The following is a 20,078-nucleotide window of genomic DNA, read 5'->3' as shown; positions in this document are numbered from 1 at the left end:
GATGCACTGCTCAGAAACAAAGTGCCAAAAGTTATTTCCTTCCCCACCTCTCTGAATGTCCTTTCACTAGGGTCCACCCTCAGAGGACACAAGAGTGAGAAGGATTTAGAAATGAGCCGAGAAGATGGTCTGTGAAATAAGGGGATTAACTTCATGAAGGGTGAGTGTAGTGGTAAAGAGCAGGGAAGTAGTGGTGAGAAGATCTGAGTTTAAGTTCCTAGTTCCATATTTACTTTATTGCCTGAATCAATTGAGCAAGCCCCCTAACACTCATTTTTCTCATCAGTGAAACAGGGGTAATGATACCTACCTCACAGATTCATCAAAAGGATCAAATGAGAGAAGCGATGTAAGAGTGTGTTATAAACTGTGAAGACCATACAAGTGTCAGATAACCATTGATATTATGAGACACAAAACCCATTATGTGAGACATATATGGTTAGATACAACAATCATTGTATCCTTCAAAGATGGCTAAAATACTGGAAAAGTAATTTCACATTTAAAGGATGAAAGCACTGATAGAAGCCTGGTGATTAAATATCCAATGCCGCTGAAGACTGTAACTACTGAAAAATTCATTCCTCAGTAAGGTCCTTTCACATGGGCTGGCTAAGAGCCGCTTGGAGAGAATGCACAGTAGACACTGCGTGTGTTGAATGAATGATTGTACCTACCCTCTGTATCAGAACTAGATGAAGAGTAAGGTAGTTATTTGGAAACTACATACATTAGACAGTGTGATTCTAACTTAGGGAGAGGACAAGAGGACAGTACTCCTTTACCTGGTCAGTGTAGGGAATGTGGAGGAAGATGCCTCTTTAGGAGAGTTGATCAGTTCCGGGACACCAACACCAGCGATCTCCTCTATGGCCTTCAGAACACCGTCTGTGTGCTCCAGGTAGATGCTGCATTGACAGCCATAGGAGTATGAACGCATGTTACAGAATTCCTAAATCAAGATTTCTTTCTTAAGACATTACCAGGTACTAAGCTTTGAGACAACTATTAGCATTTATTTTATGTTATTTTATTTTTTATTTTTTGGCTGCACCACTTGTGGGATCTTAGTTCCCCAACCAGGGATTGAACCTGGGGCCATAGAAGTGAATGCGCCTAGTCTTAACCACTGGACCGCCAGGGAACTCCCAATACTTATTTTTAATAAGGATTCCAAATACTTGTCAGGAGGTAAAGGAAATGATGTCTCAGTTGGAAATACAGTTAGACACCTTGGAAGTGATGGCTGTGTCTTGGATACGGTAGGCAATAATAAATATCTGACTCATTGGTTAACAAGGCAGGATACAACAGCAGACTCCCCCACTTCCTCTATGATTTGATTTAATAAAGAACTAGCTGACAGTATAAAACAGAACGAGAAGATCTGACAATCCACATATTCCAAATTATGTTAATTTCAAACCTACTTCACTGCTTCCAAGTTACTCCTAACCAAGGTAATTTCTCAGTTTTTGACCAGACAAGGGATCTGAACAGTGGCAAAATGGAAGGCTATTTGGCTTGTGGACAGAAACTGAGCCTCTCACCTAAGCAAAGCCTCGAGCTGGTCATTAGGAATGCCGCTCTTCTCTTTCTCCCCACTTGGCCACACCCGACAAAGGAACTGTCTGGCCAGGGAAGCTGTTGGAGAAACAAGGCAGACATCTCATTCATGGAAAATGAACTTCACTCTTGTTTTGCAGGCTTTTGGGGATGATTATTGACCAAAAGGATTATTCTTTTATATTTACTATGACGTTCCTGGGCTAACAGACAATTTGAAAAAAAGGTGTCATGAGTTCCTGCTCTACTGGTTCTTCTACCAGAAATAAACCCATTTCTCTAAGACTCAACATGTCCCACCCTCTTACCCTGTCTTGACACAAACATGAACCACACAGACACACAGAGAAAAGGAATGCTGCTGGGCAGTGGGAAGTCCATCTCAGCTCCTCCTTGGCAGGCCAACAAGCAGTGGCTGCTTCCTAGATTCATACCAAACCCTCCCCTTTTAAACAACAGGGAATAATAAAGGTTTGTTTTGCATGTTCTCCTTGCTTTCTGTCTGTGCTGCCAATTAAGTTGTATCAGTGAGATGCATTCCAAGAGCTACGTCAAAAGATAGTTAAAGAAAAAGATCAGGGGGACTTCCCTGGTGGTCCAGCGATTAAGAATCCGTCTTGCAATGCAGGGGACACCAGTTCGATCCCTGGTCGGGGAACTAAGATCCCACATGCCGCGGGGCAACTAAGCCCGCGCACCACAACTAGAGAAAAGGCCTCGTGCCACAACTAGAGAGAAGCCCACGCGCTGCAACGAAAGATCCTGTGTGCCGCAACGAAGACCCGACGCAGCCAAAAATAAATAAATAAAAATTTAAAAAAAATAAAAGGAGGAAAGAAAGAAAGAAAAAGATCAGGGATGGGGCCAGACCTTTCTTTACACTTAATTCTGATTTCTCCTCTCTCTCCCATTTTATTAACTTCATGGTTTATGTCTTTCAGTCAAATGTCTCAGATACTTAAGGGAAAAAAAAAAAAAAAAAAGGACATAAATAAACAAAAGCCAAACAAAATCTAGCCAACTGAACTAACCACACTCAGTCCAATCAATGTCAGCAAAGATCAGACATAGCTCCTTCTGGAAAAATGTCCTTCTTGGTATAGCAAGAGAGCACATCTAGAGTTATGGACAGATTTGCTTACAAAATTTACAAGGTCCTAGGAAGCCCTAAGTTTACAAGCCTATTCATGAAAGAAAAAAGAGGATATGGCCCATCACCAATTTTTCCTTTGTTCTGAGTAGGAGCTGTAGATTTCTCCAAAATGACCATCAAAAGTCTGATGAGATAAAGAGCACACTGGAAACTGGGAATGCTGAGATGGAAATTCTGCAAGTAATGGAAGCTCTGGCTGTAAGGAGACAAGAAAAAAAATAAAAAACAACACCACAAGTGTTACAGATGTGTCTAAATCCATGAGTTATCTAAGTCCGCTTAAATGTTTGATGGTCTAATCAGAATCCTCCTCATTTGCAGGGGCTTTAGTAGAACCTTCTTTCAAGACCTTATAGAGACTATAACTTTGTATAAAGAAAGTTAGGGCATGGAGGCCAGAGCCCAGTGGATGGAATGCTGGCCTTGAAGAGGTCATGTATGCCAAGATACCCAAGTGCTAGCATAGGCCATGCTGATTACATTATTCTCAGTGTAGAATAAATTATTTGCTTTTTAAGGCATTAGGCAACACACTGAGAATAATGTTTAAATTCTGGGTTCATAGGGACAAAGTGAAAGGAAATGATAAGGCAGAGAAAGCAGAGCTTCTAATAAATGTACTGAAAATGGCTAGCTTTCAATGCTCTGAAGTAATGGCAGATGAGGAGTCACAATTAATCCAAAACCGTAGGTGAAATAAAACTAGAGTCAACTCCTGATTGATTGGTGGGAAGGAAGTCAAACAAATTTAAAAGTACTGTATTGAAAATGAAATAAGGCTCTATAGGCAGGAATGACAAGCACTGACTGTGGACCCAGTGATGGCCTAGGCTATCAGGAGAGGTAAGGGAAAGACCAAGGTGCTCTGGTTGAAGCTGGGGTAGAGGTTGGAAGCTGTGCCCCTTAGAGCTCCTTCTCACCTCCTGTGCCCTCAGCCTAGGCTCCTCTTCTCCCAAGATGAGGGAAATGGACAGGTAATCAGTGGTAACTAACTGCTACCTAATTACCCAACCCTACTAGGAGACAGAGTAGGTCCCTGGATAATCAAGAGTTGACTACAGATGGCCAGTGCTTTCATCAACATTACCTTACCTGAAAAGGCGAACTTTACAGGATGAAGGGTGCATAAAGATTTAGTTTGATTAATTCAACAGTTTCTAATGCTTCAGGATATATCTGAATACACAGATGAGAAAGCTCACATAAATGAGGAAAAGTCACTGAAAATACCAAGTTATCTCCAAGAAGTCTTGCCAATCTTATTCCTAGGAGTTTCTTGGGACAACACTCAGGGATATGTGGTCTGACCCACCTAAGCAGCTCCTCCAAGGCTTGGTCAGGCTCTCCCGGCTTCAGTCGGTTAGTAAGGACCTCAAGGGCTGAGTACAGTAAATTAGTATGTTCAGGTTGAAAAAATCCGTTCCTAAGGGAAAGTCAAGGAAAGGTAGTTTAGCTCAGTTTCAGGAAGATTACGTGGACAGCAGGTGAGGATCCTGGCCTCCAGTCTGTACCATCGATAAAACAGAAGAAAAAGGAGAACTTAAGTGCTTAAAGTACTCAAGTGCTAATAAATTCAGTCACAGCTGTGAGTATCAGACTAGAAGTTGAAGTGCACCTGAAAAAGTCTTTCCTTAAGGACCTAACAGTCCTCCTAGGATTATTTTCAAGGGAAACAAAGCTCTCCTTCATTCTGTACATTTTAGAGATAACTATAGTCTTCTCCAAAAAAACAGGAATAATTTTGTGAAATTGCTTAAATCAATGTCTAATCCATAGTAGATGTTCAGCAAAGAACTTATTCCTTCTTCTGTATTAAGTCAAGTCTTGACAATTCTATCTTCAGATTATCTTTCCTATTGTCCCTTCCTTTCCAAGCCAAGGCCATCACTCTAGACCAGGCCCTTATCATCATCCCATGCACAGATCATGTCAACATCTTTTGACTGGTCTTTTTGGTTGCCTTTCCAATCCCTTTGTCCTGAATGCTGCTGCCAAAAGGATTTTCGTAAAACACTGCTTTCACTATATCATGGCTGTGATCATAAAACTCCAAAATTGCTTCCCTGGACAGCATTCAAATTCTTCTGCCTTCTTCAAATACCTTCAAGGCCCAGCACAATCTGACCCCCTAGATCTTTCACTCCTCTAGAAACATTTCCACATCACCAGTGGTAGCCTCTCTTCTTTTCCACAAATGAATTCTGAGGGCCTCTTATGGGCTGCAGGTTTTTCGGGGGGGAGGTGGGAGGTGGGGATGGCTTTATTAAAGTATAATTGACATACAATAAAATGCATGTATTTAAAATGCTGAATTTGATCAGCTGACTTATATATAAACCCATGAAACCACCACCGCGCTGAAAATAATAAACATATCTATTACCCCCAAAAGTTTCCTCGTATTCCTTTGTAATCCATCCCTCCTTCCATCCTCCCGCCCAATGCGAGGCAACCACTGAACTGTTTTCTGTCACTACAAGATTATATGCTTCTTCTAGAATTTTATATAAATAGAATCAAATACTACATACTCTTACGGTCTTGGTTTTTCTTCACTATAATTCTTTTTTCATCCATGTTGTTGCAATGTAGTATTCTACCACATCCACATACCACAATTTGTTTATCTGTTCACTATTCGATGGACATTTGAATTGTTTCCAATTTGGGGCTATTACAAATAAAGCTGTAATAAACATTCATTCACAAGCCTTTGTGTAGACACATGTTTTCATTTCTCTCGGATAAATACTAGGAATGAAATGGCTGGGTTGCATGGTAGGTGTATATCTAACTTTTTAAGGAACTGCCAAACAGTTTTCAAAAGTGGGTGTACCATTGTACAGTCGCACCAGCAGCATGTGAGAGTTCCAGTTACTCTACATCCTCGCCAACAGTTGGCGAGGTAAATCTTTTTAATTTAGCCATTCTGTGATTTTTACTTGCATTTCCTTAACGACTAATACTGCTGAATATCTTTGCGTGTGTTTATTTGCCATCCATTTATCTCCTTGTTTCAGCATCTGTTCAAATCCTTTGTCAGGCACTGTTTTTTGTTTTTTTTTTAAAAATTATTTATTTATTTATTTATTTTTTGGCTGTTTTGGGTCTTCGTTTCTGTGCGAGGGCTTCCTCTAGTTGCGGCAAGCGGGGGCCACTCTTCATCGCGGTGCGCGGGCCTCTCGCTATCGTGGCCTCTCTTGTTGCGGAGCACAGGCTCCAGACGCACAGGCTCAGTAGTTGTGGCTCACGGGCCCAGTTGCTCCGCGGCATGTGGGATCTTCCCAGACCAGGGCTCGAACCCATGTCCCCTGCATTAGCAGGCAGATTCTCAACCACTGCGCCACCAGGGAAGCCCAGGCACTGTTTTTAAGTACTGAGGATATGACAATGGCTGGTCTCTGCCTTCATGGAGCTCACAGTCCAGCAGGGAAGACAGATCAACAAGTAATTATAATAAAATGTGATCAGTTTTATCTTAAGAGTATTAGGAAAGAAGTGGGGATAAGAGAGGCAGAAAGGAGACTTACCTGGCCTAGGGGGTGAAGGAAGATGCCCCTGAGGAAGTACAGTTTAAATCCAGATCTCCAGGATGAGTCAGAAAAGACTGGGGATCAAGGAGGGTGAGGATCCTGGTAGAAGGATGGGTATGTGTGGAGCCTTCCAGGTAAAAGCTATACAGGGTGCTGAAATTAATTCAGTACCGCTGGAGGGCAGAGTGCAAGACAGTGAGTAGAACAGCAGGAGTCAGATAATAAAAGGCCTTAGAAGCTGGGTAAAAGAGTTTGAACTCAAGAGAACTCTAACGGCAATCAGAAGCCAAAGTCGCGCTAGGATAAGATCGGGTTTGTGTTGGGAAGATCGCTTTAACTGCTGTGTGAAGAAGGGACCGAAAGAGGACAGCTGGAGGCAGAGAGACCAACTGTGAAACTAATCCAGTCCTGGTGAGAGACGACAGAAGTTTGGAAGCAGTGGAGGAGGAGAGGACAGGTGGTCATTTAGGTGTTATCTAGAAGACAAACTCAGCAGGATTCTGTGATCAGATGTGTGAGAGAGAAAGGGTAGACAGTAGAGGAAGGAACAAAGAATAACTCCTGGTTTCTGGCTCAACAACTGGTGGTGCCATCTATCTAGCCAGGGAAAGCAGAAGGAGCGGTGGGAAGGATGAAACACTTGTTTTGGATGTGATGAGTCTGAGGTGTCAATGACATATCTATAACGGGGTGCTGAGCAGGCAGTTGGAGGTAAATGCCGGTAGCTCAGAAGTTAAATTTTAGCACGAATTTAAGCTTGGGTGAGACTGCCCAGGAAACCTGTATAATGAGAACAGAGAGGCCAGGACCCAGCCCTGAGGAACAAAAGCATTTAAAGGACACACCTCCCTCGTTTCTACTTTTGTCCATGCCATGCTTTCCAGTTTCTTCCTTTACCTCCCAAAAAGCCATCTACCCTCCAAGGGCCCCGTGAAGTCCCATGATTTCATGAAGGCATCCCTAAACACCCCAGCTTACACAGCCTTCAGCTCTTTACCTCATAATCTGGAATTTATCTACAACTTGTTTAAAAACAACTTCTTAACTGACAGTCTCTCTGGTGCTATTAGGGAGAGGTTGCCACAGCAAACTCACTAAGAATCAGACGGCCAGATTTGTTACAGGTTAGCCAAGAGCAAGTCATCTGATTTTCAGATGAGTTAATAATAGTGACTCCATAAGACACAGAGCGTGCAAGACCAAATGAAATGATGCAGACAAAAACACTCCAGAGGGCTTCCCTGGTGGCGCAGTGGTTGAGAATCTGCCTGCCAATGCAGGGGACACGGGTTCAAGCCCTGGTCTGGGAAGATCTCACATGCCGCGGAGCAACTAGGCCCGTGAGCCACAACTACTGAGCCTGCGCGTCTGGAGCCTGTGCTCCGCAACAAGAGAGGCCGCAATAGTGAGAGGCCCGCGCACTGCGATGAAGAGTGGCCCCTGCTCGCCGCAACTAGAGAGAGCCCTCGCACAGAAACGAAGACCCAACACAGCAAAAAAAAAAAAAAAAAAAAATTAATTAATTAATTAATTAATTTTAAAAAATTAAAAAAAAAAAAAAACACTCCAGAAAGAATAAGCATCATATTTACATAAAATTTTGGAGCCCTTTCCTTCTTTTCTATACGTCAGTGCCTTGGTGACTGTCAAGTAGAAGCAAGGACATACTTGATTATCTCTACCTACTGTACTTGCCACATACTCACCAAGCAAAAAGACCATGTAAAATCTGCAGTAGCCTCTGATAGCAGGAAGACATTATGTGGTACTCTTGACCTTTAATTCCTGGTCCATCAACTACACCATGATTCTTAGCAGTTAAGCACTACAAGAGAAAAATGCTTTTAAGACTGTTGCTTCAGCAATTGCCCTCATTCTCCTTCAATATTTCTCAGCCAAAAATGAAATCTCTTGTTCATTAAGCGATTTCTAAGTCTCTATAATGATAAGATAGGCTTCTGACCTGAAAATAGTTGTGAATGTTCTCCAGATGGTTACACATGGGGCTCAGCAGTTGAACAACACTATGAGCGATTTCTGAGGCAGATCTCTGGTGGAGATGTGAGAATCCAATATTCCGGTTTCCTTTGCTCTATAATAAATTCAGAGTTACGAGGGAAGGAACTGTTGGATAGCTTCTCTGAAACTAAGAGTTTATTATAGAGTTTAATCAAACCTTGTGCTACCAGGTAGAATGGACAGAAGAAATTAGGGATATATTTTGACAGAGGGAACTCACTCAATCTTCAAATAACCAAGAGATTGGCTTTTATAGAGTACAGTGTTTGAGAAGTATAGACCCAAAATTACTAATGAGATAAAACTCACACGAAAACAGAAATCATTTAGGCTGATAAAAATGTACAAAAAATAGTAAGTATACGAAGAAAGGATCAAGTAACTAGATATACTCATTTTAAACGTTTACACCTAAAACTTGCACATTTTGTCGTTTGTATCATCTCACTGCTTCCCCAGAGGCTACGTGCATTTGTCCATTAGATACACACTGGAGATTCTGGACTTCTCTAGACAACTGACTACTATGCTGAGGCTTGGGCAAGGGCTTAGTTTGGGAGGGTGTTAAAACCAAAACCCAAGCAAAGAACAGGATTCAGGAATGCTCAGAGCATTTAGAAATACATTTTCTGTTTTGGGTGGCTTTTTTGTTTTCTCTGTTTCAGAGTTCCTTTCTAAAGCAAGGTGAACGTGGGCTGGCAACGGGGTTACCACCATGCTACCCAAAAACAATACCAGAGAAAGTGACAACTTACTCACTACTAAGACCTCCTTGTTTCCAAATCCAGAGGCCAGGGCCTGTGCTCCTGCCTGTACTAACCTTGAGGAAGGGGAATCTCCTGGTCACAGAAGGTGTTAGCATGTTCTCCAGCTTCTGGGCGAGATCTTCCAGCAAGAAAAGCAGCTCAGGGGGCTGAAGCTGCACAACTTCTGTAGCCTATCACACGGAGGAAGGAAAGAGCAATTCCCAGCGTGTCCTAGCCATCTTTCTGGGGGACATATTTCATGTTTACTCTTTACAATGGGTGAAGAATCTGACCATTACCAAAAAAGGGGGAAATTCTGCCCCACGTCATATAAATGGCTGTAGTGCTCTGTCAACAAATCAAAAAGTCATGCACTTCTTAAGCAAAACAAAATTTAAAATTATTAAATGGGAATGAGGCAGGATAGTTTTATTTATTTATTTATTTTTAAATTTTGGCTGCGCCAGGTCTTAGTTGCGGCATGTGGGACCCAGTTCCCTGACCAGGGACCGAACCCCAGTCCCCTGCATTGGGAGCACGGAGTCCCACCCACTGGACCACCAGGGAAGTCCTGGCAGTATAGTTTTAGAAGACACACTTTTGCTCTAGAAATAAATGCCTCTGGTGTATCCTTCCAGCTATGGACCCGTGATGCATTTCCTAAGTACCTTGGGATAAAAAAATGACTAATTAAAGGGAATTTTGCTTTTCTCTGTTCATTAATTCTTTCATATTTTCTTTCACCTAATGTTTTGCTACTATTAAGTCTGGGTAGGATCCTTATAACTATATTACACTACCATAAGTAGAATGAGTCAAATACAGTCTCACTTCAAACTTTTCACTCAACATACAACTATGGAGAATCTCCAAGTACAAGCTGACGTAGAAAGACTGAAAAAAAAAATACTCTATTTTGAAGGAGCTTACATTCTTGAAAAATCTTTGGTAAAAATCCATGCTATTTCTCAAGAAAATTTTTTTAACCTGGAAAAACTCTACTCTCTGGTGAAACCCCATACCAAAAGGTACCTTCTCTGTGTAAATGTCTTCTACTTCCAACTTCATTATAAATACCATTCTCTCCTCAGAGTTTCACTGGTACTTGGTTCAGACCATCAATATAGCACGTACTGCTAGCTGTCTCCTTCTTTTATTAGATTATAAGCTATCTGAAGGCAAGCATCATGCTTATGTAGTACTGAATTGCCAATATCTAGATTTGCGTCAAAAACAAAAAAGGCCTCAACAAACATCTCATGGATACTGAACAAATGTCATGAAAAAGTGAAAAGAGCATTGTGTAACTATAAATCAGAACAGTGTTGCTCCACAAAAGTAATCTAAATAGGTTATTATTAGTAACGTAAAGTAAGGATCACATCATTAGCATGAGCTTTTGTAATGCCTAATGCACTATAAAAAAACTTAGATTTATAAACATCAAGATGATGAGGATGATTATTCATCCACACTTGCACATATAAAGGCTTTGGAAGCCAGAGTCCAACTTCTCCCAGGGTCATGGTTTTCTTTTGGAAATAGGAATAGAGCTGAGGAACTTTCTGAAATAAGATTAAGTTCTGGGATCTCAGCTCTGTCACTTACTTCAGTGTGCATTTCAGTATCTAAGATGAACTTGGCCATGAGCCCACAATGCAGAATAGAGAAGACCTCAAGGTCCAGTTCTCGGAAAAAAGCGTGGTAATTCTGTAACGATACTGATGTCTTTTCTTCTTTCCCTCTGAACTCCTGGGAAGAAAGTACCAGAAACCAATAGAATAAGGCTTCTATATTAATCTAATTTTAAATGAAGATTTCAAAATGCAATTGTGCATTTATTTTATGTAAAAAGTTACAGTTCATCACATCCTTTTACCAACTTTTACCAAAGTCCTTAAATATTCCTGAAACAGATCACCTATTGTAATATTGGGATATAGGTCACACATCGATACTCAGTTGGTTTCCACTTAGGGATGAACTATTAGACAAATCAAGGCACTATGGTGTGGTACAGAAAACTATGAGCTTAGGGGCCAGAAAGATTTGGCTTCAAATCCTTGCTCAAGCACTTATTAACTGTGTAACTTAGCACAAGTCACCTATCCTCTCTGGATCTTAGTTTCCTCTCTATTAAATGTAAATATCAATACTAAGCTTGAGTTTTTAGGAAGATTAGAGGAGTTACACATAAATTCTCAATAAACAGTACCTAAAAAACAGAAATAATTGGGATCCATGTGGTTTAGGCAATTTCACAAACCTACCCTGTGGGTGGTACAATTACAGGAAAAGGACCTACTGTTTGTTAAGTATCTGTATTAAGAAACTGTACTAAGCATCTCATGTTATCTCAATTCATTGAGAAGTAGATAATCTGGGATCGGAAGAGGAAAGAGGCTAAAAGAAGTATATCTTGAACTACATACAAAGACAGAATTTGCTTATTGCTACAAGAGAGAATTCAAAGTATTCCTGGGGTGCAAAAAAGGGACTAATACAATCAAGAAAATAATTAGAAAAACAGTGTGTGGTAGTGATAAATGTTCGGAGTCTAACCCAAACTCTGCTACTGAGAGGGTCACTCCAAGGCCTAGGAGAGTTTGGTCACCTCTCTTGTCCCTAATCTTTCTCTCTGTAAAATGCATAGGATAATGCTGGCCCTTCGTTAATCTCACCGGGCTGCCACACACCTTCATAGATACCAGTCATTCCAATACCTTTTCCAGCGGGCTCCTATTAGATGGTGCAGGGTCGCATTCTGAATTATCCTCCTTTGAAATTGGGTCAGGGGAGGATGTTTTGCTGCCATCTGCTTTTCGTTTCCTTCCTCCTTATGTTTCAAGAAGAGAAAAGTGACTCAATCAACAATCATGTTTACTAAATATCACTGCCTTCAAGAAACAACCTGCTGAAGACTACCTAGAGACAGGAGGTAATTTTATAACCTTAAATTATAGTTCATTGATAACCATGCCAAAGAAAGGGTTCAATTATATAATCTCTCCAATTACTGATGCCTTGATGCACATAACCTCTAAGTCAATTCAACATGGCACATAGGGAGACACAGAATAAGAAGAAAAGAGCATACTCACCTAAATTTCCTTGTATTCTGATTTTTGCTGAAACAGCAGCACTGGTATGAGGTGTTACTTCTGAAGTTTCCAAGTCAAAGTTTGCAAGCGGAGGAACATAGTCTGGAGTGACTGAAACAAACAGCAGGAAGCTCAATGTATACCAACCATATACCACTACTAGACTTGAATGCTAATCACCCGATTAGCTAAAAACTAGTTTCCAGAACTACCAAGCATGGCTGACTGCCTGCAAGACACATTCAGGTCATCTGACGTTAATCATTTGGGCACAGTAAAACAGCCAAAGATAACTTACAGGAATATCATATTAATTGATTATGATCAATCAACGTAAAACCATTATAACAATATAAAACATCCAAGCAGGTAAGAACTAAAAATAAATTTACAATTAAAATCTAAAGATATTAACAATATTTGGTCACGTAGCAGTTTGTTTTACACACAATTATTTAGATGAGGGCCTGAGGGAGGCTCCATGTTTTCCCCAGAGAATCAAGCTAGCACTTTATTTTTATTAATTATTTTTGGCTGCGCCGGGTCATAGTTGCAGCACACAGGATCTTCGTTGCAGCAAGCGGACCTCCTATTTGTGTCATGCGGGCTTCTTAGCTGCGGCATGCATGTGGGATCTAGTTCCCCGACCAGGAATCAAATCCAGGCCCCCTGCATTGGGAGCGGGGAGTCTTACCCACTGGACCACCAGGGAAGTCCCAAAGCTAGCACTCTAAAATGACAAGTTTTCTTAATGGCCAGAAGGTATTAAGAGGCCTCTCAGCTGTATTCCTGGTTCATAATGATGTTCAAGAAGGCAAAGGGCATTGGAAGTTTGACATCCAAAGAAGCAATGTAATTTACAAAAAGCCCAACCAATGTTTTATATCTTGTATTAAACACCAACGTTTCCTGGAGATAACAATGGGAGGAAAATGGATATATTCTTATTTTTTTTAAATTTTATTTATTTATTTATTTATTTTTGGTTGTGTTGGGTCTTTGTTGCTGCACGCGGGCTTTCTCTAGTTGCGGTGAGCAGGGGCTACTCTTCGTTGCGGTGCGTGGGCTTCTCATTGTGGTGGCTTCTCTTGTTGCGGAGCATGGGCTCTAGGCGTGGGCTTCAGTAGTTGTGGCACGCAGGCTCAGCAGTTGTGGCTCACGGGCTCTAGAGCACAGGCTCAGTAGTTGTGGCGCATGGGCTTAGTTGCTCCGTGGCATGTGGGATCTTCCTGGACCAGGGCTCGAACCCATGTCCCCTGCGTTGGCAGGTGGATTCTTAACCACTGCACCACCAGGGAAGTCCGATGTACTCATTTTAAAAAATTTTTGTTGAGCAACCATTTTCTTGCCCCACGAGTAGAGAGCAGCTATCGTTGAGTCTGGCTTAAAAGCTAACTCTGCTATCTCTTCACCACTGCCCAGCAGGGCTACAATACAGGACCCTTCCCTCACCTGCCAAGTGCTTTTCCAGGAGTTGCTGCAGCTCTACAATGTGCTTTAACCGGGTGAGCACCTTCACCTTCATCTCAGGCGACGTTTGCCGACAGAAGGCATTTACAACCTGTGGAAGTAAAAATTATATTCTCACACTGTGAACTGTTCAGATTTTAATCTTGTTTGTGTTATTCAGCAAGAGCTAAAAGAGTTGTTTGGTGACAGGATCTGTGAGTCTAGTGAGAAATGTCAAAGTGTTTTCAGCAAGGCGCTGTAAAGAAAAAAGCCCTGGGCCAATAGAGGAGATCTAACTTCTAATCCTGGTTCTACTTATTTCTAGTTAAGTAACAAGGTGGAACAGCACAATAGCTAGAAAGAACACACTTCGGTGAAACAGATCCTAGTGTGCTACTTACTAGTTGTGTGACCTTGGCCAAGTCTTTAACCTTTCTGAGCTTTTATTTCTTCAGCTATAAAATTGGAATGCAGTCGTATGGATTAAGTGTGAATAAAGAAACTAGCCCAGCATTTGGCACGTGTGTTTGGTAAATTTTAATGACTTTGAACTCTCTGTACCTGCAATTCCATATGTGTAAAACGAGGATAATAATACCCATCCTGCCTACATCATAATACAGTTGTCAGGATAAGAGATCTTTCAAGTGAATAAACATTCTCAGAAATAATATGCATGAGAAAGGAAGTGTGATATAGATGTAAGATGTTACCATCATTTTCTGCATTTCATTTTCATTATATTTCATTATAATTGTGCATTTCATTAAGCACAAACATATTCTGAAGGAAAGTGAAAACGATCATTCACTTGATCTCACTAAATCGAAACATTAAGTGCATACCGATGTAAGGAGGGACAGTATTTTCACAGTGGTGAAGATGAAGTTATTCCAGGCAGAAGTAGATTACCGTGAAAAGGCTTGGAGGTAGTAAAGCATGGGCAACAGTAAGTGAATTCTAAGTATTTTGATTTCGCTGCATCAGGAGGTGCATATGATGAGGGAAGGGTAGGATACAACCTCTGCAGAAACACACAGGGGTTAGTGGTTGGTGAAGAATTTTTAAGGAGCCTCGTGGAACCAAGAAAACAGTTTCCTTTCAAGAGAAACTACAGACAGTGAGTGAATTGTCCTAGCAACTCTGCTCACCTCTCGGAACCAGTTGAGAGTAAGAAATACAAGTGAACATATGAATGAACGCTCTTTAACAGACATAGACTCCAGTCTCTCTCCAGGCTCCAGGTCGGTGAGGAATATAGGACAGTCTGAAAGAGAAGAACAAACATTTCTAATCCCCTTTAGTTCAAGTCAACAGAACCTGGAGGCTGCCCCTAGAGCTAGCTCTCCTGTTACTTACTTTCCCCTGTAACTAGTATTTGAAGGTCAAGCTTTGATTAGTCTCAAAAATACTTCCATATCATGCAGCAGTCAACAAATATAATCTAAAAGTCTCTGTGAAGTTAAAAAATTCCTTCCCACACACACATGTACCAGTCTGCCCCTTCCCTGAGTTTACCAAAGAAAGGTTACAAAGAAGAAAGGATCTGATAACTTCATCCTATACCTAATAAACCATCAATCTCCTCCAAGTTTCCATTATGTTGTCTGTCCACACAAAGTCTCAGTAACCGGAAGTAGGGAGCCAGGCACAACGGAGAAACCAATCTGGGAAGGAAAAATCCATTTCTAGACCACAGTTTATAGACAATTAGTCCATGTTTATAGGGAGCCCAACCTTATAATTAAGGAGGTTTCCCCAAAATAAATGTCTACTTTTAAGAACATATAACAAGGAATGTAATGGATGCTAAGCAAATAAATAACGAACTGAATTGGAGGAAGACAGAGGTAAGTAGACTGAATGTCCATGTGTTAGGAGAAAGCGGAGATAAGACGGAAGGAGGGGTTAAGAGTGGCAGAGATAGACAAACACGTTCATGGGTGGGAAAAAGGAACAAAAACAAAAGCAGCCTCACAGAATATCTGTTGGCTGTCATGACTCAATGCAAATCCCAAACCCAGGGTCCGGGAGAAAACAAGGAGTCTGCCCCATTCTTAGTAACCCATCCATATACCACCTGTCTTGGGAGAAATCCTTTTCAGTCAAGTTCTCAAGAGACTGCAAGAACTGCGGCATTCCCCATGAACATTCAAAATACCAACAGAGGTTTTAGAGAAGAAAAAGTGTACTGACTTTTGGTCTGATTCCTGCGAAGTCAGTCTACCCCCATCTTTCACAAAGTCCTGAGAGAACAACAGTGGCAGGAGGTTGATGGCAATCCCATCACAACTATCATAGTCTTCTAGTCCGTAGAGAGCTTTCACGGGAAATGGATAGTCACTGTGGAGAGAACCCAGAATCTGATACCGCAATTCAAGGGTATGGCAAGTCTGTGGGAGAAACCACTAGAACAAACTAATCTCCTCTGTTATGAGGAGAAGTGAGAAAGAGGAGAAAGAACAAGTGGGGAATCTTTTAGCAATCCTGGAGCTGGGGGTGCTGGGGTGCTGGGGTTGGGAGGAGGGAAGTTGTGGGAGTGGGCTAGACTTGGCTGAGGTCAAGACATTCTGAGGTTTGCACCAGCAACTGACATAACTGACATAATTTCTTTACCAGTACAACCATGTCAGTGGGTAAACGGTACTTACCCTTCTGGAACAACACAGATGTCCACCACAAAGGCATCCTGGAAATCATTAAAGATGGTTTGCCCAGCCCATTCCTTCAGGAAGCAAACAAACAAAAAAGGCTGTGTAGACCAGGGTATATGTGCTATAAAGCCCTAAATAAACTATTAACCTTGCTAAAGCCTCAGTTTCCTCATTTCTGAAAATAACAATAATACATACCTCATCGTGATGTGGAATAGACATAATACATGAAACATGCTTAGCACAGTGCGTGGCACAGAATAGATGGTGGCTTTCAACAACATCATTAACCACATGTTCATCCTCCTCATCCCTTATTTTTATTATGTGAAGGAGGCCTCAGAGGAGAGGCCTGGGGCCGAGTGAGTCAGAACAGCCTTCCCAATTAGAATATGGGAGAGCTCACAGGAAGTTCTTTTTATTTTTGCAGCACAACAGAGAGAAGGGTTTGAAGAATGTATAGTAAAGCAGCCCTCATGCTTCATTGCTTTAAGAAAAGATACTTGGACATACCAGCACTTTTGGAGCCAGCTTTCTGCCTTGGATCAGGTTGGCAAATTCATCATAATAAAGTGCAGAGGCCTGAGGAGACTGCTCACTGCAGGAATGAACCAACTGTAGCAAGGAGGTCACCTGGAGCAGTCGAAGAGAAAGAATGGTCCAGCCCTTGGGCTGCCAATGCTTCCTAATTAAACACCATGCACCCCATTCAGTAGTAAGTTTTTCCCTTTCTGATTTCACTGGCAAAGCTCTTATCACCACCTCTCACCTGAGGTTTTCCCTAGGCCTCCAGACCAATCCATCTCTTTTGAATCTCATCTCTTTTCCAATCCATCAGACACATGAACCTGATTAATTTCTCTAAAGCGAAGCTTGGATTATGCCATTTCTATGCTAAGAAACCCTTAAGGACTACCTCTGTGTAAAAATTAAATCAAAATGTCTTGATTCACATTCAGAGCTCTCTGTTTTCTATCTCCGAACTAGCTTTACCTCCAACTCTCCAATTACTCACTTACTTGTCCCTATGCTCCAGTCAATCTGCTACTCTCAAACATGACCCACCTTTTTTGCTCTCTAGGAATTTACAATTTAATTAGGAAGATCAGACAGATACAGAACTAAAATACAACCCAAGCGAGTGGATTCTAAAGGCCAAAAGAGTGGTACAAATTACAAAAGTTATGAGTTCAGGAAAACATATTTTGAAAAAAGAAGTCTTCTTTCTGGCAAGGTGACAGTGACCAGAAGCAATTCCTCAGTTACTCATAAACATATCCAACTACACGACAAGAACTTACCTGTGTACACTGTTCACTGCTGAGGTCTCCTCTCCCTGGGGTCAAACTGGAAGATCTACTTCTAAAAACATTATTTTAGACTCATTTTTGTAATATTTTGTAACAAACGGCAATAAATTTAAGAAATGTGCCTTCCTTGGGATCGGGGTGGAGATAAAAGTGCACGAAAGCACAAACAAGTTTGTTTGTTTGTTTTAAAAATATTTATTTATTTAGCTGCACCGGGTCTTTGATGCAGCATGCAGGATCTGGTTCCCTGACCAGGGATGGAACCCAGGCCCCCTACATTGGGAGCATGGAGTCTTAACCACTGGACCACCAAGCAAGTCCCCAAGTATTTATTCAGACCATACAAAATGTGGATTAGAGCAAACGATGGTTATCTTAGATTTTTTTAAGGGTACATTAAATTAGTAAAAATCATAAGGGCAAGCACTCGGCATTGTTCTAACTATTTAATGCTCTCAACAACTCTATGAAGTAAATACTATTAATATCTTTATTTCACAGATGTGAGAATACAAAGGCACAGAGAGGTAAAGTAACTTACCCAAGATCATTCAACTAATAAACAACGGAGCCAGTATTTCACCCCAGGCAAGCAGTAAGGCTCCAGAGAATGAACTTTTAACCAGTATACTATGCAGCCTCTACGGATTGCTAATGCTGACTCTAAGGATGTTTCCTGAGGTCCCAGGAATTCATGACAAATCATTTCCAAGAAGCATGAACTAAATTCCAATCTCATTTTGCAATGGTAACAACTAATCAAGCCCCAAGCTTCTTTTAGGTGTTACAATTGTGGCATCAAAGTGCAAAGGGGGAAAAATCCACAGGAAGACTTTATTTATACCAAACATGGTGTTCCAGACAGGAATAACACAGCAGTGAAGAAACCTGTACTGTCTAGTGCCCAGGACTGGAGCAGATGCAGAAGAATGCATCCCAGGAAGATCAGGGTTTCCCTTTTTTAGAAACATTCCTAGAACTTAATTTCTTAGCAATCCCTAGTTTTAAACCATCAGAATGTAATGACTGTGATCACAATTCTGTAAAAATTATATGTAGTATATACAGTCAAGATTAGAAGGAACATGGGGGACGTCCCTGGTGGTCCAGTGATTAAGAATCCGCCTTCCAATGCAGGGGACGGGGTTTGATTCCTGGTTGGAGAACTAGGATCCCAAATGCCGCAGGGCAACTAAGCCCGTGAGCTCTAGAGCCCATGCGCCACAACCAGAGAGCCCACATGCTGCAACTACTGAGCATGCACGCTCTGGAGCCCGTGCACCACAACTAGAGAGCCCGCGCATTCTGTAGCCCACGCACCACAACTAGAGAGAGGCCCACGCGCTGCAACGAAGAGTTCACGCACCGCAATGAAAGATCCCACATGCTGCAACGAAAGATCCCACATGCTGCAACATGGAAAAGTGGCAACAAACATTTGCTCACTTCTCTTATTATGGTTTTAATGTCTTCTGTTACAATGATGTCTACACAATGTAACAATTTATTTTGTAAGACAGCAACTTGATTAACTGACCATGAGCCACAGAAATCAGAATTTCCATGCATACCTGTCTGCCGCTATGATGCCAGCCATAGTGACAGCACCAATAATACCAATGAGCTTGTACTTGAACATGGTGCTAGAGAGCTGTTTTCGTATCACCAGGTGCATGTCATCCTACAAGGAAACAATGATAAAGATGAAGATGTTGGAATGGTACAGCAAAAGAGCCTACAAGTATTAGAGCCAAAAAACCTAGAATAGCAAGGGTTCTGTCATTTACTAACTGTGTGGTCTTTGGTGAGTCATTTCATCTTTCTGAGTCTCGATTTTTTTCATCTATAAAATGGGGAAGGTTTTTCAAGGATCAGAGACAAATTACGAAAAATTCCAAGAACAGGGCCCAACATATGGTAGACATTCAATAATAACAGCTATTATTGATACCGTTGCTTGATATGGATAATGTGAATTATCATAATGTTGTTGGCTGATCAGGCAGAAGTAATCAAACAGAAAAAAGTACTTAGGAATAAATTTAACCAAGGAGGCAAAAGACTTATACATTAAAAGCTGCGTAACATTGCTGAAAGAAATTAAAGAAGACCTAAATAAATGGAAAGGTATCCCATGTTCATGGACTGGAAGACTGAACATTGTTAAGATGATAATATGCTCATTCAATGTAATCCTTATTAAAATAACAACAGCATTTTTTACAGAAACAGAAAAACCCATACTAAAATTCATATGGAATTTCAAGGGACCCCAAATAGCCAAAACTATCGCGAGGGACTTCCCTGGTGGCGCAGTGGTTAAGAATCCACCTGCCAATGCAGGGGACATGGGTTTGATCCCTGGTCCGGGAAGATCCCACATGCCGTGGAGCAACTAAGCCCATGCGCCACAACTACTGAGCCTGCGCTTTGGAGCGTGCAAGCCACAACTACTGAAGCCCACACACCTAGAGCCACAGTAAGAGAAGCCACCGCAATGAGAAGCCCGCACACTGCAAAAAAGAGTAGCCCCCGCTCGCTGCA

The 20,078-nt window shown here is 41.5% G+C and overlaps 1 protein-coding gene across 12 annotated transcripts in view; it reads right to left on the bottom strand.

Annotated features, from left to right (window-relative positions):
- The window catches only part of FANCD2 (FA complementation group D2), a 56,203-nt gene that overhangs the window by 7,986 nt on the left and 28,139 nt on the right, over positions 1-20,078 (bottom strand). For 11 of the 12 annotated variants that reach the window (XM_082415616.1, XM_082415608.1, XM_082415617.1 and 8 more), the window contains 18 exons: positions 19,106-19,215; positions 17,526-17,586; positions 16,738-16,857; positions 16,222-16,295; positions 15,767-15,913; positions 15,137-15,237; positions 14,722-14,837; positions 13,574-13,682; positions 12,122-12,232; positions 11,744-11,856; positions 10,629-10,772; positions 9,095-9,211; positions 8,219-8,347; positions 7,962-8,080; positions 4,035-4,145; positions 2,788-2,918; positions 1,554-1,647; positions 789-911 (listed from right to left, as the gene is read on the bottom strand). In XM_082415616.1, the coding sequence (XP_082271742.1) occupies positions 789-911; positions 1,554-1,647; positions 2,788-2,918; positions 4,035-4,145; positions 7,962-8,080; positions 8,219-8,347; positions 9,095-9,211; positions 10,629-10,772; positions 11,744-11,856; positions 12,122-12,232; positions 13,574-13,682; positions 14,722-14,837; positions 15,137-15,237; positions 15,767-15,913; positions 16,222-16,295; positions 16,738-16,857; positions 17,526-17,586; positions 19,106-19,215 (2,030 nt within the window). The remainder of the gene's footprint in view (positions 1-788; positions 912-1,553; positions 1,648-2,787; positions 2,919-4,034; positions 4,146-7,961; positions 8,081-8,218; positions 8,348-9,094; positions 9,212-10,628; positions 10,773-11,743; positions 11,857-12,121; positions 12,233-13,573; positions 13,683-14,721; positions 14,838-15,136; positions 15,238-15,766; positions 15,914-16,221; positions 16,296-16,737; positions 16,858-17,525; positions 17,587-19,105; positions 19,216-20,078) is intronic. The other variant, XM_082415615.1, reaches the window with a different exon arrangement.

Source organism: Balaenoptera physalus (genome assembly GCF_965194825.1).
Source record: "Balaenoptera physalus genome assembly, chromosome: 11".
Lineage (NCBI taxonomy): Eukaryota > Metazoa > Chordata > Mammalia > Artiodactyla > Balaenopteridae > Balaenoptera > Balaenoptera physalus.
The sequence above is the reverse complement of the archived record's forward strand: the minus strand, read 5'-3'. Positions and strand labels throughout refer to the sequence as shown.